The 22,211-nt window shown below is 40.2% G+C and overlaps 1 protein-coding gene across 3 annotated transcripts; it reads right to left on the bottom strand.

The window, feature by feature from the left end:
* Positions 1-475: 475 nt before the first annotated feature.
* MIER3 (MIER family member 3) lies at positions 476-21,523 on the bottom strand. Of its 3 annotated transcripts, none has more exons than XM_054288153.1 (13): positions 21,442-21,523; positions 20,780-20,804; positions 18,449-18,594; positions 16,461-16,595; positions 14,935-15,055; positions 12,666-12,751; positions 12,403-12,475; positions 10,123-10,274; positions 9,594-9,675; positions 4,844-4,938; positions 2,986-3,113; positions 2,637-2,782; positions 476-2,555 (listed from the first exon to the last, which is right to left on the bottom strand). In XM_054288153.1, the coding sequence occupies exons 1-13, from the start codon at positions 21,448-21,450 to the stop codon at positions 2,098-2,100; spliced, it is 1,656 nt and encodes a 551-aa protein (XP_054144128.1). In that variant the 5' UTR covers positions 21,451-21,523; the 3' UTR covers positions 476-2,097. The 3 variants fall into 3 exon arrangements, with proteins under 3 accessions (XP_054144128.1, XP_054144137.1, XP_054144145.1); XM_054288162.1 differs by having other exon boundaries at positions 4,844-4,935; XM_054288170.1 differs by having other exon boundaries at positions 18,697-20,804; positions 21,442-21,508.
* Between the last annotated feature and the right edge of the window lie 688 nt (positions 21,524-22,211).

Genomic DNA, 22,211 nt, shown 5'->3' with positions numbered 1-22,211 from the left:
TTTCTGAATTTTGGTCAAAGTCTTTATTAAATAGCTAAAGTGTCCATTCAACTTGCTGACAACCCAAACCTTAGACAAGTCTCTGCCTACTTTAAGAGCCCAGCAATGCATAGATAAACTGAGTATATTACTGCATCAACTAATGAAAATGGGCATGTTCATTTAAGTGCAACTGGTATAAGCATTCAGTCATCCTTGTATGATTTTTATACAGACCAGCCACTCACTGTAAACCCACAGATAAACTTGAATGTGTAACAATGGAAGATTATGGCCAGAATTGTACAAAATTACTTAAAATGGGCTGATTCATAAACGAAGGAAACAAGGTACAAAGTTCAGCACAAAACACAGCAGTAAGAAGCTGAGAACTTGGCTAAAGATGTCAAGAGTACAACACAGGGCCAAGGCTACCCGTTATTTACTGTGTACTTACTAAAGTTACATATTTCAGATGTTTAAGTTAAGAACTGATTACAAAATCATATCTACTTTTGTCCACTGTGCTAAACTAATTTGTTTTTAATATGATAAATGTGCTATTGCATAAACACTTCAAAGCAATCTTCATTATAATGCTGTAAAGAAAACTCCATATGCTGCATCTGAAACTTGGGATATCAATGCAGTTCACAGTATGCGTAATAAATACCCTCTTCCCTTTCAAATATTAAAGTCACTACCTTCTAATTACTCACCACAACCTTGAAGCAACTATTGAAAATATCAACAATGCAAACTTAATTGCTTGAATAATGAAAACAAATTAGTGGCAATTAAACTTGTAATACAAACAGTGCAAAGAAAAAGTATGGAGGGACAGGAGTAATGCTCCTGAAGGGACGCTCAGGCTTTCATTAGAACACACTGCAAGTTGTATGCTACAACATCTTACAAGCCAATACTATGCTTGGTTCCTGCAGCAATTGGAACAAACATTTGCAAGACAAACATCCTGGATGGCTAAATTGCACTCAAGGTTCAAAATAAAAAAATGTACGAAGTTAAATAGTTGCTTTTATAGGATGCATTTATACTCATCCTTTCCTATTTAACCACAGAAGTGAAGTGCCGTTTTGAAGCCAATGACTTGCCAAAACAAATAAATGCAATCCACGCTAAATAAAAACTTTCAAGCATGTACTTCAAGGTTCTACTATTACTATATAAACTAGATAGTCCCTCAAAACTGTAACACTTGAACTGCAGTGCTCCAAACAACTTAAGATGTCTTCCAAATGTAGACTGTTTAGTGGTAAATCCTAAGCTGTGCAGACTGTAGCTTTATACATCAGCTGCCTTAGGAAAGTTAAGGTACACGATTGCATTACTCTTCAAAGTTGTGGACAAACCCCTTCCAAATACAACATAGCCTAAAAACTCATCTGTTTGAGCCAGTAAGTTTAAAGTACACAGATGTCTATGGCAGCATGATTACTTCTTTGTAAGGTAGCCATGACCTTTAATTTTGCAACAGCATTCAAGTGTAGATCTTCACTTTACTCATTTTAAGTCCCTTGTGCTAGCTTCCACCAACATGAATTTGCTGCTTTGTAAACTGAAGTGCTCTAGTTTAGTATCACATGAGAGAAGGTTCCATTTAAAAAACATCCTTGTATGTTTGTGCAGTTTAAAATAAACAAACCCATCCCTGCCTTTATAAGGGGGGGAAAAAAAATGCTACATTGAGCAGGGATTAGGATCGGTACCTGTAAACATTGTTATTCCACTGCATCCATTACGGCAAAAGTAACTTACTAAAAAAGCCACTCCAATCCGTTCAGAACTTCTGTGCTGGTTTTGAAACGGTGGCCTCCGTCTACAGGCTTTAGGAAAAAAAAACTGAAGCAGAGCTTAAAGCTGCATCACAGAGTTCTCTTAGTCCCAAACTCTGCCACACATCCTATGACATTTCCACATTTATGGACTGAAAAAAGAAATTACTCTTGATAAATCAAGATATAGTTCTATACATACAAAGACATCACTGATGTCATAAAGTTCAAACTTCCAGTGAAAGACTAAGCAAACCTGATAGCTCCCATCAAGTTTACTACTACTGCATAAAGTACCCACTGTTTGTTTAGTTTTCCACAGTCATTCTGAATGAAGGGCAGCATGTTGGTGGAGAGTGTGGGTATTGATAAAACCATTTGTCTCATTTGCAGATAGACTGCTGAAGTCAGCCACTGAAACAGCCATTTTGGCACTGGTAATGTGGTGTGTGTGGTTCTCAAAGTCCACACCAAGGTTATTTACAGAGACATCATTCATGAAAGATTCTGGGACAGCAATCCCCATTTTCAATCTCTTCGCAGGTCTTTCTGCCTCCTCACTGCACATGTTCATTTGGTTTAGCTCTGAATGATAAAAGCCAGTCTCAAATAAATTAAAACAATCACTTTCACCATTGCTGGGCAAGTTAAGCAATTCTTCTGTTCCAACAGGCACATGATTAACTGGTGCTCGGGGTAAGCTGTCCATGGGAGGAAATGCATCATCCAGGCAGTTCACATCTGAAGTGTGGCAGACTGTAGCTACAGTGTTTGTCAGTGCTGGAAAACAGACGAACACAAATGCAAATGAAATAGTTGTTTGCGTAGTTCCAACAATTATTTTTTTTCCCCTTGATTTACCTGTCAACTCATTGGCAGTGATAGAGTTCAGAATGCTTAGCTGTTGGTCAGGAATGGTTTCTGTTCGACTATTAGATGTTAAGGCTGAAGAATGTACTGCTCCTCCAAGGGATTCTGCTTCATCTACCAAACGATCCATGTAGTCCCTAAAAGAATATTGCATCCATAATTTATTATGTAACTAGAAAACAAGACCTATAAATGATGATAGATTTCATTTCAGTTGCCATAGCCATTTACAAATGCCATAGTGCCATTTACACTGCAATGACAGAAGTGGGGTGGGGGGGAAGTCTTCTACATTACATAGATTTGCAACAGAAACACATTCCAATAACATTTTACTTACGTAACTCCTGGATGATGGTTATATTTCTTCTTTCCAAATCGTGTTTGCTGAGCAAAGTAATCATAACGTTCCGACTTCTTCCACATGTAGTAGAAAGCCACACACTCAGCAACTGTTCTGGTTCTTACCTAAAGGGCAACAAGAAGAATCGATAAGATTAATGCAAAGACTTAGGTTTTGTCATCTTCCCAATTCCCACTCCTGCAATATTTTTAGTTTTTATTGTTTTGGAACAAATCTTAGCAGACTTCAAACAGACCTATAGTTTCAAGTATTACATTTGTTCTATTCAATGCATTATTGGATGGTTTTTTCTTAATCTAGGTTGAAGCTCTATCTACATCTGAAGTACTTAGACATAAGCGTTTTTTAAACTGTAAGATATACCCTTTCTTGTGAAGGAAAAGGCTGAGCAAATGAATGATCTAAGAGGAGTGAAGTATCAAAGACTCTGGATATGTGTTTCTTTGGGGAAAGTCCAGAACTGTGGAGGCTTTGGCAACAGAATTGTCCACCCAGAGCAGTAAATGCTTAAACAAAATAAAACTGTAGTCTTGTTGAGAAGGTAGTAAGGACTGAAACATTTCGCATCATCATCACATCATCCACAGTTCCAGTTTTACAACTCTATCCAATATACAATGCTATCCAATACAGTCAGGCAGTAAAATATATTTGAGCACTTCCAAACATGCAGAAAGATCAGTGGTGAATCCAAAATGCCTCGGGTGCAGTAGTAAACCTTGCTAGTTTAGGCACAGACATGCCAGGAAGGGGAGGAAATTAGCAGATGTCCACATGCTAATGCATGAAGTCCCAGTTAACAAAGCTTTGCGCTGCAGTGATAAGGAAACACATCTTGTTAAGCTCCTCCACACACTAAATCTTGTCTAGCTGATACTTCCTACGTACAAGTGACATCACCTTATCTGTTCTGGATCCCAGAACTTTCCCTAAACATTTCTGCCTTTTGCCTGGGGAAAAAACCCAGCAGACTTCTTAGACAAATTATGGACCATAGTGACACATCAACACAAGTGTTTTGTTCCGTGTTGGAAAATATATTTTTTATCTCTGATGCGTTAATGCTTATTGTTAAAGTCCATTTAAAATCTCAGCTATCCAAATTATTTAGGATAGGTCAAACCAGTTACTGGGTAAGACCAGCAGATAGTTGCTGAACAGCAATCACAACCCTACAAAGTTCACCTGAAATACAATAAAGGCTCCTAAAGAAAGAAACCCTTTAATATAGTATCAAAAACATAAAAGAGGTATACAAGACATTTGGAAATATTGATATTGTAAACTATTGCTTTTTGATAAAAATAACAAAAAGGCCTATTCTTCAGGCACAGAGAAGTCAATCAGAAGCAATCCAGACCAAGCTTAGAACTAATTTTTTGCTCAGAAAAGAGTGTTATGGATGACTATACCGTATGAAAACACAGAACTCAGCCTGATTCTGTAAACTTGCACCTTCCTGGTGATGGAATAAATTAGGCAAAGATGCATTCTCCCCTCCTATAGCCATGGTAAAGAAATACTGTTCACTTCTAGGAAAGGCATGAATTTAATCTGAATTGCAATGCACATACATGCATAGAAGTAATGTCAACTTAAGCTGATTTCAGAGACAATATATTAACTCATCTCACAATGCCTAGTATTTCCAGTGACATTTGGAAACATTAGTGCAAAAGAAAGGAAAAATTAGTTCAAAAATGCCAAATTTATTTTAATATTGTTCTTATTTCCCTCTTTTGTATGGCTTCTGACAAACAGATTGCCTTCACATAGTATCATACAATTTACCAACTCTTCCATTTAATAATGGAAAATACTGTAAAATACTAACCTTGTTTTTCTGTATGAGATGGAAGTCTTTTCCATACATAAGAAGTGCATTTTCAAAGCTTCTGCATTCTTCTTCTGACCATGCTGTCATCTCTTCTAGATAATTATAAAAGTAGCATGAGAAACTTGATTTCACTCATTAATCTTTTACAAAGAATAAAATCATTGTTCCTAATGGATGAATATTCAAATGCATTCTAAAAAGAAAGTAATTCAGTTATTTAGATAATTTTATTTCCCCTACTGAGAAACTATCCTACCTGAAATTTAAATTTAAAGAATGATCTAGAAGAGTTTGATTTCAGAAGTCTTTCATACTTGAAGGCAAAGGATATTTCAAAGGTTTATTTTTCTTAATACATTTGTCATCAAAAATAGTGATTGATAAACATCACTGAGGTGGTAAGTATGATAATTTTTCTCAATATTTCTTGTTATACAGGACACAAGGAACAGTGGTTGTTGGAAAAAAGAGCAAAAGAAAATCCTGTTTTGACAGATGGCCCTGTTCTGAGTGAGCATCACAGACAACAAGGCCTGAGAGAGCACAGCCCTGCAGTGCAAACCACAGAGCAGTACTAGGCCCACACCCTCCCAGGCACTCAGCAGTCTAGGCCATGTCTTACCCAGGATCCAAGGACCAGCCTGGATGCCAGCCATGGTGCACGGCACTGTAAATCACAGCTGAGACACAGGATGGGATCAACTGTCATCAAGAGGGCAGTTCCAACCTGACACTGACAGCCAGATGGATCCAGCATGAGACAGACTGCCCAGAACACACAACACCTTGCCTGGTATCATAAACCCCCTGGTGAGGTAGTTTTTCCACACTTTTTCCTCCACTGAGGAGGAGTGCCTCAGCACCAAACCTAGGTCAGGAAGCCATACAGCACCAACTGACAGGGACTACAGTTAACATGATCCAGGCTTTTGAAAAGTAAGGGATATCAGGGAATCCAGAAAAAAACCCCAAATAACCACCTGGTCCTAAAGAGCCACAGGGGGTCACTTCGAACCCTGTCAGATCTCTTAAGGAGAAACTGCAAACTTCTTTTCTCCTCTTTTTTTTATTTTAACAATTAAGCCTACATTTTCTAAAACTGGATTTTGGTTTGACAAACAACAACAAAAATCATTCAAGATTCTTGTTAATTTCCTATCTTGATTGTAGCTTTGGGTATATATATAAGCAAGGAGGGGTTTTTCAGATCTCTTATATTCATAATGGTGATTCAAAAAGTTTCCACTCAGGATGTAATGCCTAAAATGTAAAGCCAGTGGGGCAAAATGCATTCACACATTTCAAAGTATCTCTGGAAGCAGACACTGAAGAAGACCTTTTTGCTCCCAGATAAAAAGTGATAATCGCTCTACTGCACAGCTGTTTTTTTCTTTCTGAGCCCCATTAATTTTGCATTCCTTACTACAGAGTTCTCAGCCTTTGAAGAGGAGAAAACACCCCCATGGAAAGTCTCACTGCCAAGAAACTCACCTTGGAGTGGTATATTTTTGAGAACAGTAGTGAGTTTCAGTAGGTAGAGTAGATCATAGTATAAAGGCTACTTGAAGAGACAGACATTGACAGCATTACAGAATCATTAAATCGTTAAGGTTGGAAAAGACCTCCAAGATCATGAAGCCCATCCTTTGATCAAACACCACCATATCAACTAGACCACACTAAATGTCTTATATCCAGTTGTTTCTTGAACATCCCCAGGGATGGTGATTCCATCACCTTCTTGGAAAGTCCATTCCAATGTTTAACAACCCTGTCCATGAAGTTCTTTGCAATATCCAATATAAACTTCCCCTGATGCACCTTGAGGCCACTTCCTCTCATCCTGTCACTGGTTTCTTGAGAGAAGAAGCCAATCCCCACCTGGCCACAGCCTCCTTTCAGGCAGCTGTAGAGAGTGATGAGGTCCCCCTTGAGCCTCCTTTTCTCCAGGACAAACACCCCCAGCTCCCTCAGCTGCTCCTCACAGCACTTGTGCCCCAGACCCTGCCCCAGCTCCATTGCCCTTCTCTGGACTCTCTCCAGCCCCTCAGGGCCTTTCCTGCAGTGAGGGCCCAGCCCTGGACACAGCACTGGAGGTGTGGCCTCAGCAGGGCCCAGCACAGGGGGACAATCCCTGCCCTGGCCCTGCTGGCCACAGCATTGCTGATCCAGGCCAGGATGCCATTGGCCTTCTTGGCCACCTGGGCACAGCCTGGCTCATGTTCAGCTGCTGTCACCAGCACCCCCAGCTCCTTTCCAGCCACTCTGCCCCAGCCTGTGGCACTGCCTGGGGCTGTTGTGACCCAAGGGCAGGACCTGACGTTGGGCCTTGTTGAACTTCACACCACTGGCCTCAGCCCAGATCCAGCCTGCCCAGATCCCTCTGCAGAGCCTTCCTGCCCTCCAGCAGATCAACACTCCCACCCAAACTGGTTTTGCTTGCTAATGGACTGAGAGTGCACTTGCTCCAGATCATTGATAAAGATATTAAACAGAAATGCCCCCAGTACTGAGCCCTGGGGAATACACCAGCAGGGTGTAATTCTATTTACCACCATGCTCTGGGCTCAGCCATCCAGTTTTATCCCAGCAAAGAGTGCCCCCGTCCAAGCCACAGGCTGACAGCTTCTGCAGGAGAATGCTGAGGAAAATGGTGTCAAAGGCTTTACTGAAGTCTAGGTAGACAACATCCACAGCCTCTTCCTCATCTACTAGGCCTTACTCCTCCATCTATCCCGTACCATTTTAATGAGAGTATGACAATTCCATTTGAACTGGCGATGGGGTATGGGTAAGGACTACAAGTCCTTAGGATGGAATTTTGGCCTCTAAGCTGATGCCTCAGGTTTTAGCTTTTGTATGTTTCAGATTCTGTGCAGTTCTTTAGTGTGCAGTTCTGAGCTTCATATGAAGGGATGGTGAGCTCTCTTCACAGAGCAGGCAGATAAAACAATTCCTTTCCTAGCTTGGGACCAAGGACAACCAACCCAAATTTCAGGCCCAAGAGCATAAACAATGGCAGAATGAGAGAGAAAAACAAGAAGGATGGGACTTCATAACCTAAAGCTGTAACTGGACAATTAACTCCCAATATGTAAATGAATCAGAACTTAAAAAAGTGAGAGACCTCATCTCTGGCTGCACATTTTGTGACCATTTTGGGTTCATCTTGTGTGTAGCCCTGGCTGGGCTCTTGTGGATGCACTGCCCAATGTGCATCCATTAAGCCTCTTAATAAATCCCTACTTTGTTCTTTAACCCCATCTAGCCTCTATTCTAGGTCAGCCTTCACAAGGCATCAAAGCCACAAAAGAACAGAGGTATTTTTCAATCCTGAAACAGGAACCTAAATTCCAGAGAGGTACTGGACTTAGGATACAGCCCTACAGCTGACACTTCAAGGTCTACACAATCTCTTCTTGTACATGACTTTTTAAAGCATTCCTCTTATAGTCCTTATTGTCCCCTTCACCTTGACCTTAGCATCTTGATTTTGGCTGAGATACCTTTTTTTTCTAGTAACTGGTAAAGTGCTGTGTTTTGGATCCCATATGAAAACAATATTGATAACACACTGTGCAATTAAGGACATTTCAGTGTCCTGTGCTCTGCATTGCTCAGGTGCCCCAGAGGCTGGGGGAGCAAGGCCAGGAGAGCTGACCCGACCTGGCCAAAGGGATGTGCCATACACAGAGCAGCATGGCCAGGATGGAGCTGGGGGAGCTGCTGGGGATGGGCTGGCATCAGCCAGCAGGTGCTGAGCACCCGCGTCACGGAGCATCACTGCCTCCCTGGGGCTTTAGTCCTCTGTCTTTCCCTTTCATTACAGTTATTATTGTCATCAGTATCACTGGTATTATTACTGTATTCCTTTTTTGTTTCCATTATTAAACTATTCTTAGCTCAATACCAAAGTTTTACTTTTCTCCTCTAGTTCTTACTTCCACCAGGAAAGGAAGTGGTGGGGCAGAAGTGAGTGAGCAGCTGTGTGGTACTTCAGTTGCCAGCCAGTGCTCAAGCACGCAGACACCTGTGTCTCACAGCACCTACACTGCACACATGCAGCTTCCCTCTGGATCTGAGTACAGGGCTATCTGCCAGAATATCAACTTACAGCAGAGCTCATAACCCATTCCACTTCACACAATACACATGCAAAAATAAAGGACAAAACCCCATTCTTTGTTAAATGACAGACTCTGGTTTTCACTTAAGGGATTAATAAATAATAAGGACAAACAAGATGGAAGCCCATTTTCCAATGCAGACTCAAAGAACGCTCTCCATGCCCTATGGAACTACACAATAGAGCCTGCTCAGGGCTGGCATAGCACAAATGCTAACACAGTGTGGGGGCTTACTTATGTACCAACCTACATTCTGATTTTGGTACAAATGTTATCAGACTGTAATCAATCACTATCTCAAAGAGATACTAAATTAATAGTGGGTGAGAACAGCTTTATAGCAGCAGAATCACATCCCTCCCCACCCTTCTCAATCTGTTTCATGGTTACAACAGCTGGGGAAGAAAGAAGGGAAGATCAAACGCAGAATCTCAGCCTTTCTACAAACTGCAAACTACTGTAGCAGAACTTTCAACTGGCCAACTGTCAGATTACACCTAATTTGGGCTAAAATCATCATGACAGGGATGTGCTTGATAATGTGATTCCTACTCAAGGATTTCCCACACAACTTTTTTTTTTTAAACCACACTTTTCTGAAAAAACAGGTATTCCCTTACCCTGAGATGCCTTTCCATTTGAGCAGTATCTTTCAATTGCTTCTTTAACATTATGGCTGCTTTTAAGAAGTTCATACAGTGCCTATAAAATAAAAAAGGTCTTTAGAAAAAGTCTGTTTTCCAATATCCAATCTAGACTCCAAAACTAGTCTTGCAGTGAACATATCTAGTGTAAAAAAAATTAAGTATTTATCTTTACATATAATGAAGATTTAAAAATAAGAGCCAAAACCAAAACCACCCAAAAGCTGAGGCAAGATTTAACTAAAAAAATGTAAAACACTATATGAAATTATTAAAAAGGCTGAATTTGTCAACAGTATGACAATCAGAAACATCACAGATCACAAGGCTGCTAACATTCAAATACTCAAGACTTTTAAACATGTGCTTAAACATTTTAAGTAAGATCCTGACTTCAAAATATCCAACACTGAGTAGCAGTGCCTTTATAGTATAAAGCAGAGAAGGAGACCACATGTTAATTACAGAGCTCTGTGTCACAAATGGAACAGGATATAAAACCTACTTGTTCATTGTCCCGTGTATGCAGTCCTTCAGGAATTCTGCCAATCATTTTTTCATTTCCTGTTCTTAAGGAGGTTTCAAAAAGGTATTCTTTAACTTTACTTTCTGAGATCACATCAGGTTTCCAAAGTAAATGGTCTTCATTTTCATAAGCTGATAAAACAGAAATCCATTCATGCCATGTGTAACATTTTTAAGGCTATAACATTAAAAGCTATTTCACAAAGAACAGGAACGCAGAAGCAATCAAATCAAGCATGACCATGACACTTTCAAACTGCAGATCACTTTAGCTAATTAGTAATTTTCAACTAAAATTTGCCAAAAATTACATAACAAAATGGCAATCTATATGGCAATGTGGTGATTTGTTTTTTCATTCAGTAGCAACTGAATGCTATTAAGAACTTGGTATGTTGTACGCTTTAAGTGATTAGGATGTAGAGTCCTCCACAGTACACTGAAATGACATCTGCAACTCTCAGATAGCTTATTTAAAGGATGATACAACACACAAGAGCTGACATGAAGCTTTGTTAGTCTGTGCATACGTTCCAACACTAGATTAAACTATAAATCCTCTACTCTGATCAACAGATGTGATTATCATTGCACATCATGTTTTATGTACTCTCTTGGCAATATAGAATTTGAGTTACTTAATTCAAATATAGAATCCTAATGGCTGTTACAGCAGAAAAAATGGAGATGCTCAAAGCTCTCCTAAAACTGCAGGAAACAACATTAGGCTAAGGTGAAGAATAAAATGATAAAGTTCTTTTATAGCTTAACAACACAGAAAGCTTTCAGTCAGACATGTTCCAAATGTAAAGTTTATAGGAGTGGAGAACTGCTTTCTAGCTCAATTCTGGTAGCTGGATTACATAGCACAGATGTAAGCCCCTATTTGCCATCACTAGTTCTTCCAGGCATACAGGAAAGGCTTTGATTTAACCATCCAGCCCTACTACCAAGCCCAGCCTTCCAGAGTGCTGGTGACACTCCTCTTCAGTTGTCCTTATCAGCCAAGACAATGCAGTGCTTTTTGCTGGAGTCCATTACGAATAACCCCAAAAGATGCTCCTTGAGCTCTCTGATCTGGCAGCTGCCCCTTTGCTCTTGGCCATGCTATCAGACAACACTTTCACTGGTTCTCTCCACTACCAACTCATTACAGGTAAAACCATCAGACTGACACCTCCTTGGTCATCTTCTGGTTATAAGAACTTCCTTAGTTCTTGGCTAAGGATAAGTCAAGATGTGGAAATAGTAAAAGAACTACCCACATAAATCCAGTCCTTACTTTTCCATTTTTTGCAACCCACTAGCACCATGCTTGGATCTTAAAAAATTGAAGACTTTTCTAGATCTTAATCAACACAAAGATATTCACTCCCTAACACTTCCAGCTCCATCCCTACCAAACATTCTTCTTCTCTATTGCAAAGGATTATTCCTCAAAAGAGCAAGTGGCACTGTTAAAAAGATTCAATACAATTCACTCAAATAATATCCCACTTAAATGTTAAAGAACCTTACAGAATATCAAAAATTTACAGAAAAAAAACACAGAATGCCCTTCATTTATTATTACATCACCCTACCTGTTTCTTAATTTCCCAGCTATACCACCCATGACGAAATGTTTTTGCATTATTTGCCTTTTTAATTTCACAGCTATATGTACTATGTTTCTAAAGAAACAAACCTCTATTAAATAAGGATCTTTTTTTCCACTCTAGCACAGCTGCAGTTTTTAACCTAAATTTGCACTGGAGTAAAATCATATTTAGAACACCTAATTTTTAAGACACAGTATAACAGGACCTATACAAGGAAATTTAAAATAGCTTATTGCTTTGTTTTCCATATCAGTTTTGTAACTCACATGATTTTACCTGCCAAAAAAAAAAAAAAAAAGCAAGGAAGGAGACTGTTTTGAACCACTTCAGTGTAAACTAAGTTACATGCTCATAGACCAGCTATGATTCTCCAGCAAAAGTAACTCCTAACTCCTACAGTTAGTTGACACCTGATATTACCAGACACTTCAGAATTAAGCCTCTAATTTTGACATAAGAATGTCCCCTCTAAGTTGGAGAGTCACATTTCTGAGGTGTAAGTATACAGTTGTGCTACTTCCATTTTCTAGTACCTTCTTTAACGGTCTCTGAGACTTTAGCTAGGTAAGTGAACTGACCTTACAAATTTAAATAACATTTTCCCATCAAGAACTATGTATAAGCATAAAATAAGAAGTAAAACAATTAGAAGAACATACCCTTTACATCATCACTACATCTGCCAAGGTAAGCTGGAATTTCAGCCTGGTACTGTGAACCAACCATTATTTCCTGAAAATGTAATAAAAATGAAGAGAAAAAGCGATCAACAATATTTTGCATATACAAGTATAAATAACATCATTAACCTGGCATGTGACATAGAATTCCTAAATGAAGGTACAATTTTAGATACATACTAAAAATCTTACTGGCTTTTTTTTAACAGCTAAGTTCTAACTTTAAAAAATGTAATTATTACCTTTCTCAAATCTTCAGATGAATTACCATTGTCTGCCTCTACATCTTCACCATCAGACTCCTTATCTCCATCACAGGTGGTGTTTGCTTCAGAAACAAAGAAGTTTGCTTTTAGCTATGAAGAATTTTATGTTCAAGCATAAAACTACAAGATTTCATTTACTTTTGAAAGGACCACCTGCTTTTACTCAGGGAGACACTTATTGAGTGTCTGTTGAGCCAGATTTCTACCCAAACCAAACAAGAAGGAAGTCAGAACTATTTGTATTTGTGTATTTGTATTTGGAACTATTTGGTATTTGTATACTGCAGAACTGAAACATTCATCATCATTGCAAATGACACAATCTACTGTACAAAAGGAAACAAGATTTTTTTTTGGTTGATTTTCTCAATAAAAGCTTATACATAGAGAAAAAGCAGAAAACTTCCAGGGCTATGACACAGCCTCAGGTTAATCACAAAGAGAGTGAAGCTGAAGGCATGCCTCTATTACCTACTAAAACCTTTCAAAAGAAGTTTTAATGGGCATTCACAACATTCCTTGAAACCAGGCTGCCTTAGCACAGAATGAAGATACAGGAGAGACATACAAAATGGAGTAGGTAAAAGAGAGCAAAAGACTCCTTACTCCTCTTTGACCCTGTTTTTTCCTTCCCTTAGGAAGAAGTACAGCAGAGCCCTCCAAACAATTCAAATACATTACTCCATAGAATAACTCATATTTTAGAATCTGGAATGCTGTGGCACTGAGTTCTGAAGCAGTTCTATTTTTATAGTTGTATAATCCCCAGCAGAAGGGAATCTACAGTTGTGACACAATTACACCTATTTTGTATTCTCCAGCTTCAGAAAAAACATACTCATAAACTGGGCTGAAATTTTAGCTTCATCACAACTAAAACATCATGAACATCAAAGACAATATCCAAGACTGCATGGACTGATGGTCTTCTTCCATAGTAATTACTAAAATCACCTGAATGAATGGAAAAATATGCTTGGACAATCAGGCAATTATTTTGCTCAATTAATGTAAACTCAAGGAAACAGTCTGTGTTATGTATCAGATAATGTGTATCTTAAAACTTAATGCTATCTTAGAATTTGGGAAATGGACAGCAACCAGAAAAATGATCGAACTGCCAACAGCACAGAGAACTGACATCTCCTTCCCTGAAATGGTGGATATTTGATCTTAAAATGTCCAGTCTAATGTTCTAATAAAGTAACAGCCTGAAAGAAAACCATGACAGCAGAGAACAAACATAACTGTTTCTTATTTCTCAGTACAGATGAGGGGCTAAACATATTTCTCTATGAAGCTGCCGCACTTAAAATGTCATATTCATTAACAGTTCCAAGTGCCAGTATGTTTTGGAGTTTAACTGAAAAAGCGGCATTACAATTTTAAAGGTTTTCGTATCTCCCTTTCAATACAAAGGTCCTGCTTTTATCAGACAGCAGCATGCAAAGGGCTATGATTGCTGGTGACTGAGGAGCACAATCCCTTTATTCCCCCCTCCTCTACAAAAATTAAATCCCCCATGGAATACCTTAAGATATTTGCCAAATTAAAACTGTGATATAAGTCCTCCACACTGCTCTTAACTCTAGGACACACCAGTGAACAAATGAGATGCAACAGGCAATGAGGAGTATCTCATCCAGCTTGGATAACTGAACCACTGGTTCTTTCCCATCACAGCTCCATGGACTGTGAAATTCTGGTGGTCATGGGTTTACAGGCCCCATCCCATATAAAACTGCTTTGGCTCACCCCATGAAGTCCTATGGAAAAATGCTGAGTGTGTGAAGGGAAATAATCACAAAGACACTGCGCCCCAGTTCACATCCACAGGCTGCATGGAGGAGTCACTGGCTTAAAAGCAGCAGCAAAAATTTTAGTACAGAAACACTAATTTAAAAGATGGGTTACATGTTCATATAATTCACTAACATGGAAAATCATGAAGGGTGTTCCTCAATACTGTATTAACTACTGACTATGAAGTCATTGTATTTATAGAGAAATGAATTTTACTTGTGTTTTGAGCAGAGAATCAAATTTTAAGTGTTTTAGGTACTCAGCAATGCCAACCAAAGGCAACATTCATGTACAACATCCTGCAAAGCACTGGTTTTCTACTGGTTTTACTACTCACTCTCCTGGTCAGTAAGTAGTACTCCTCAGTTTTGGTATTTAAAGGTACGAAGCTATATATAACGCTATGACTTTTTGAGTACTATTATAAAATTAGGTTTCCTACATCTCAGTGGCCGAGGAAAGAAGTCAGTAGCCTCATGTGAAGTAACTGATGGTGTCAAGTCATCAGCAGAGGACTGTGTTTCTTCATCATCACCCGACAAGAGGTCTTTAGCGATTTCCTCCTGTATCATTAAAATAAAAAAAATGAAACCTCAGAGTGACTATAAAATACAGATTTGTGAGCACTTAGATTCAGCCAATTGTAAGCCTCATTAATTAAAATTAATTACCTTCCCATAAGAAAATGTAGCAGACTAGTAGACCCTATTCCTTTACAGAAAAAGCTGGTTTGCTCCTACTAACTCTAAGAACATAACCTTTCATTTCAGAGTCACACATAGTGGTTTCCCTCTGTCTTCGATTAAAACAAATGCACAAGAATTAACTTCTGAAAGGATCAATCTCACATGTTCCTCCAACTGCTTCCAGTAAGAAACACCAATGTAAACTGCCTCACGTACTTAGCATTCTGTCATTCTTTGCATCACAGATATACTAAAGCTTTAGAAGCCTACTACTGCCTCCTAAACTCTGGGAAAAAGCCAACCAACCAAAAAAAAAAATCCCAGCCCAATTTTTTGTAGACTCTGCCAAGAGGATACTTCTAGGTAACAAAACACCAAAAAAATCTGACATTTTTGTAGGTTAAAGAAACAATATTAAGAGAGAAAAGGCACACTTCCTCCACTCACAGATATGTTTGAACTCCTCTAACAGAGATTTGGAAGGGAAAGAACCGCATTAGACAACTAGCCGACTACATTTTTGTAGCCTCAACACAATCGTGAATCGTAATGAGAATCAGATGTGCAGAGCCATCATTATATCCTTCTTTCTGTGGAGTTTACCATTACATCATACTCACAGGAAAAAAAAAGACATACTTACTACTTGCATATTTTCTAAGCTCAACTACAAGCTGCACATGCTTTGTGGCCAAAAATCAGAATAAAAATCTCAGAATTTAAAGTTAACTTGCAAACCACAAAAGCTGAAATTTCAGGGTTTTGTATCAGCAATGCAACACATACAGTCACGACACAAAACAATCTCTCACCCCCCATGGCTGAGACCTTTCCGAAAGATTTGCATTTGAAAATAAAATTCCAAAGCATTCAAGAGTACATTTTCAAGTTATTTTCATACCATTTTTTGGTACTTGATGTGTGGTGGAAGTCAGAGTTATTTCTGGACATCGCATATTTTATCCAAAAATCCCACTTCTTAACTTAAAAAACCCAAAACAACTAACAAATCTCCTACTTAAAAGTTCTTTGCATGTGTTTCAGAAGAACTGTTAACATTTTCAGTTTTCTTTTGTACTAATATAGTGACACTAAAGTTGCTGTGCACCATTATGAGAACTAGACATCCAATATCCTTGGAAGGTAAGATCCCAGAGTGACAATAAATATTGAAATTACCAAAGGTGTATTTTGTAACATCAAGAGATTATGACATGTAATTTAAAGCCATCTGGATTTCTGCTTTTAAACAGCAATTAAAGTGAAAATGATTCAGACTTACTTTATCTAGAGTCATATCTGGAAGTTCATCGGCAAGTTCACTTGGAGAGCTATTTGCACTGGAACCTGGCATAACTGGAATCGTGGGCTCATAGCCATAGAATGCTAGTAAATCTTCCAATGGCATGTTTCCTTCCTAATACAAGAAGATTAACAACACTTCAACAATTGTCAATTACTTGTAAACAGTGCAGGCCTAAGAAAATAAGACATACTTTGAAGAACAGAAATGAAAAACAAACAAAGAAAAACTAAGCTGAAAGCAGGAATGATTAAAGGTTTAAAATATTGTGATTCTATGATAACAATAATTCATAAACATGTCTCTTGGCATATAGGGAAGTTCTGTCAAGCTGTTGGGGAAGACATTTTACTGGATGCAACTAAAGAGTAAATATTAAAAATTTCCTGCTTATCTGATACTTTAGAACATGATTTGTCAATATTTCTTCAAGAGAAATATCAAAAACCTTGAAGACTTCATTCCTACATAGCTACAGCCCCACCGAAATAAACCAATACAGCAACTTCTAAGCCCTTCATCTCCTGCACCATGCATTTCATATTAACCATTGAGAATGTAACAAGAGAAAGACAGCCAAGAAAAGGCAAAAATCAAGAGAAAGGCTTGATTTTTAACTTGTCTTTTGCAATAGCTTTTGATCAAGTGATTCTAATAACTATCATCATATTTTCATCCTAATACAATTAATTAAACAATACACAGTGAAGATTCTTTTTCATTACCTGGTTCAAGACATCAGAGTATGAAAAATATTTTCAAATATTTACCCCTTTAGAAGTTATACCTCTAAAAATGTATTGTTGAATTCATACACTGATCAAATTACTTTTTTTCTTTAGCCAGGGAAGGTTTTAGTCCTGCAAAGACTTTTCACAATGGGTAAATAGAAACTCATGTCCAAATCTTTCCAGGATAAGGACTTAAAGTAATAAAGTGTTTAAGATGAGTGTCTCTCAGTTCTTCTTTCTTCTATTACAGAAGCAGTAAGAGAATTTTGTGGAGTAAAAACTCCATTTTAAGCATCAGACCTGGCAAACTGCTTCACTACTGTAACAGCAAGCTCATAATCAGCAAAAATGTAGTTTTAAAGGTAGTAAGGCAGGAGTACAAACACTGTGAACTCCACATGCAGAAAATTTGTTTTTACGTGGACTACACATCCACGGCCTTGTATTTGATGCTAAAAAATAACACTTTTTCAGAAGTACACTGACCAAGACCTGCAATTATGCTGAGGGGTGCACATGGGTGAGCTAACAGTAACACCAATAGCATCAGTTTCTGGGTGGTCAGTGTTCAGCAGGCATGCAGAATGCATGCTACACTGCCAGGGATGAACAAGAGGTGTAAATATGAAAAACTTCTTATTAAATAGTGTAAAATGGAATAGAAAAAGCCAAAGAGCACACTGATCATTTTGTACATCTGCTGAATGCTAAACTGATGAAACTAAGACATAGGAATACCATTTATATAGCAAATTAATGTGACCCATTATGCATAATTCCGGGTTGTTTGTTTGCATATTGGAAAAGTAAAACCTGACCGACATAATGAAACACAGCTAGATGCCATTTTAATAGTATGCAAAATGTACAGTTTCAACGTAGAAGTGATCTTAGATAACAGGCCTCTAAAACCTATGCCAGTGATTTCTCTACCAAAGCAAATGTGCTACTAAATCAAAGAAAATATGAGCACCAATACCTTTAAGAAGCTAAGTTCAGCCTTTTCTGTGATGATGCACTGCTACATCCCAACCTGACTTTTCTTTTATACAAGCTGCAAATGCATTTTTGCAGAAAACTGAACTATACAACACAAATTGAAGGGCAGGTTGAATATTCTTTTCACTAGAAAAGTTACAATATGTATGAAAACAAAAATATGTATAGAAAAGTACCTATGAAAAATGTATAGAAAACTACAATATGTACATTCACAAGGAAGAGAGTCTCTCTTACCTTTTCTAAATCTTCAATTTCAGAGCTGAAATTTTTGCTTTCTTCCATCATTTCCTCTTCTTCAAGAGTTCGCTCATCATCATAATCATGTACCAGCATTTCAGCAGATGGGTCAAAGTCATGATCCTCAGATGATAAAGAGCCAACTATCAAAAAAAAAAAACTTAATGTGAGAAACTTTTTCCCATATACCAATATAAGAAATTAAATCCCAGCAAAAAAAAAAAACAAAACATTTATTCTCTTACAAACAGGATCAGAACTCTCAGTGGAGTAACAAATTTGTAACTACTTGACAAATTCAGCAGCTTCTTTAGATGACCTTCCTTTTTATATTTTTAAGTAATAAGGAAGTTTTCTGTCTTGCTACAAACAGAATAGTAGAGAGAAGTACCTAAACAAGAAAAACTAAGCTTTAGGAAATACAATCCCAAATTAGTATTCTACTGAATAAAAGATTGTTCAAAACACTCTTGAAATCATCATTAAGCTACAAAGCACACACATCAAAAGATATCAGAAGCTGCAAGACTGTCATCTACAGACTCTGATTTTATTGATCTGATTTATATGGTAACAAGCATAGTTTTTCACTGGCAAACAGATAACTTAGGTTATGAATTCACATTCTACTAACAGCAAAATAAGCGAGACTTGCTTCCAATTGCTTTAGCCTCACAAATGAATCTTCTAATAAAATTAATTTGTAGCACTAGATCTAGAAAAATACAGCAGAATTTCAAGAAATGCTATGGAAAATACACTAAAAATAACAAAATGCTTCTAATGGATCACATTAATTATCAACCCAGTGTGATACCCAGTGTGTGGTCCAAGAGACACTATTTAATTACTGAAGACAATACTCATAAGTAATCAAAAAAGTACTATTATTTTAAATGCACTTTGTCATTTGAAAGATTATCATTAGAGTCAACTAATTTTCAAGACGAAAATATTCTGCATCAGTAGTCAATGTTCTGCAGTCAAGAATCACCAAATTACAGGGTTGCTTTGCTCTTTAATGTTCACTTCTTTATGGCTTTCAGGTTGGAGGAACAAGACAGATTAGTATATTTCTCTTCCACTTCTGGCTTCCCCTTATATACTAGTGGTCTATTGCAATCCTTAGCTTTCAAGCATCAAAGAAAAGGTTTATCAAGAATTATTTCTATCAAGGAACTTCTTCAAAAGTTTTGAAATAAATAACTACAAATTTTCAACCCCCTTCAAAAAATAATACAATATTCCTCTTTGCACTGCTTTCAGCCTTGAGACAGCTGTATATACCAACACTTCTGAACCTTAAAGAATGCAACTTTTCATCATTTATGCTAAGTATTCATTCTGTACATGCAGGTAGCTGAACTTTGTTCAGCTTGTCTAAGACAAAGCTGTCAACATTTGTAATATCACACTGTAGAGAAACATTCAGGCCAAAAATGGTTTTTATTCACATGCTATTCATATTATGGTCTCACAGAACTTTCAGCCCAGCTGATGCTACTAGAGCTCCAATAATGATATTATGTGTTTAATCCTCCTTCTGTTGGCCATCACATCGTGCTCAAGTTTTAGGAAAGTCTCAACTGCCTTAATCTAACATGCACTTACAAGGGTGTGATTAAGATTATTGATTGGAATTGCTTTTTAAACTCACTTTCCATTTAACTCAAGGGGAAGTTCTGTTCTATAGACTTTACATTAAAAAGTCCCACTTCTCCTGTAGTTCTGAAAGTTCAACACCCCAATTAAAACATTCAAAACTATGTTGAAAAATACAAACTCAACAAATTTCATAATGGTTAAAGATGATGACAAACACTGCAGAACGCATTCACATATCAGCAAGTGTGTTCCCCAAATATTTGAGAAAAGCCCTGCTGATGTTAATGATACTTGGTTGTATAATGTAGTCCAAAGAACCTTAACAGCATTTAGTTACAGCCTTAAAAATTACTTGTTGTTATGATTTTAAACATTTTCTGTTATTACCAAGAAGTAAAAAATTTAGACAAGCCTGTAGTTATCAGCAACAAGAGAAGCTGTTTCTCTCCAAGCTATCTGGCTTAACTGAGGTGCTGCCTCAAAAGTGCTACACAACTCTGATTTCATTTTTGGTTCCGAGGAGCCAATTTCTAAGTGCAACTGGACTTAAGTGAAGGATTCCGTAGCGCACATCTCCTCTTAAAAACCTGGCAGGCGGTTAACAGCGTGCACACGAAGCCTTAGGAAAACTACGAGGGGATAAATTTGGGAAGGAGCAGCAAGGAGAGAACGGCGTGCGGGCGACAGGCCGGGTGCCGATGCAGAAGGTGGGCGAGGACGAACCTGGGCTCGAACTCCCAAAGGAAGCCTGCAAGGAAAGGAGAGAGCAAGATAAGAGCGGGCTCCCCGCGGCCCGGCAGCAGGCAGGGCCCTTCACTCCACGCAGCCGTCGGAGCTGTCCCGTTTCCCCGCTCCCCTTCAGCCTCAGCCCCAGCGTCCCGCCCTGCTGGCCGCTCCATCCCGCTCACCCTCGCCATCCCTCCTTCCCTCGCTCCCGCCTGCCGCCCTCCGTCCCTCCTCCTCCTCTGGCACAAGGCCCCCCCCGGGGCCGCGCCAGGCCCAGCCGGCGATCCCGCTCCCTCCGGCCCCGGCCAGGCGGGACGTGTCAAGGACCGGACCGGCCGCTGCCTCGTCCCCGCTCCCAGCCCGGGGCTCGCTCCTCCTCCCTCCCTCCGGGCGGTTCGCCATGGCCCGCGCCGCAGCGGCGACACCGCCGGCCCGTCCCGCGGCCCGTCCGCCGCCCGCGGGCCGCGCACCGGCACCGCGCCCGTCCCGCGGCCTGGTCGCGCAGGCTCCGCCGCCCCGGCCCCGCCGCCCCCGTCGGTCCCGCCGAGCAGCCGCGGGGGCGCCTCCAGGGGGTGCCGGGGCAGCGCGGGGGCGCTGCGGGCGCGGAGCCCCGTGGGGCGCCGGACGAGCCCCGCGCCCGGCCCGCTCTGCCCGCTCACCTCCGCCATATTGGGACGATGGGGCCGAGCGGCGGCGCCGCGCCGAGTGCCCGGATGGCGCCGTGAGCCAATGGCGGCCGCGGGCCCGCCGGACCGTCCGTGCGGGCGCGGGGGGACCGGGACGGGCCGGGCCGGGCCGGGCCGGGCGGGGCGGCGGAGGCGGGGCAGCGAGCGCCGGGGACCCGCCGGGACCCTCCTCTGGCGGCGCCGCCCCGGCCGGCGACGGCGCTCGGCCCGCCCCAGCCCGGCCCCGCCCGGAGAGGGCGCCCGCCCCGGCGGCGGAGCGGCTGCGGGGACAGGTAACGGAGCTCTCGGGGGCCGCCAGAGCCGGGTGACTCCGACAGCCCGGGCCGGGAGCGGACCCGGCCGTGTCACCTCGGTACCGCGTGCTGGTGTGCAGGAGGGCTGGCGTCACGCTGACCCCCACGCCATAAGTGTCAGGAAGATGAAGCAGAACTCCAAAGCCTTCAGCCTTTCTCGCGTGCGTTGTCTGCTCTGACAAACCGAGAAAGTAAAATTTACTTTGCAGTGTTTTTATCTAAAACGTGCCATGTCTGTTACGTGTAAGTTATATCTACTCCTTTTTACACAATCACGGCATTGTCAGACCTGGAAGGGACCTCAGGAGATTCCCTGGTCCAAACGCCTGCCACAGGGTGGGCGTTCAATGTCTCAAGAGAGGGAGACTCCTTGGCTTCCCTGGGCAGCCTGTTCCAGTGCGCTGCCACCCTCGATGTAAAAGTTCTTCCTCATGTTTAGGTGGAAGTTTT

The sequence above is a fragment of the Melozone crissalis genome, unplaced genomic scaffold (genome assembly GCF_028551555.1).
Source record: "Melozone crissalis strain CALT ecotype California unplaced genomic scaffold, PUWL_Pcris_2 ptg000005l_1, whole genome shotgun sequence".
Classification (NCBI taxonomy): Eukaryota; Metazoa; Chordata; class Aves; order Passeriformes; family Passerellidae; genus Melozone; species Melozone crissalis.
The sequence above is the reverse complement of the archived record's forward strand: the minus strand, read 5'-3'. Positions and strand labels throughout refer to the sequence as shown.

Coding starts and splice junctions, on each gene's coding strand:
- MIER3 (XM_054288153.1), bottom strand. Junction 12,476..12,665: donor CATCTGAAGATTTGAGAAAG/GTAATAATTACA, acceptor TTACATTTTCAG/GAAATAATGGTTGGTTCACA. Junction 10,275..12,402: donor ATGTAGTGATGATGTAAAGG/GTATGTTCTTCT, acceptor CTGTTTTATCAG/CTTATGAAAATGAAGACCAT.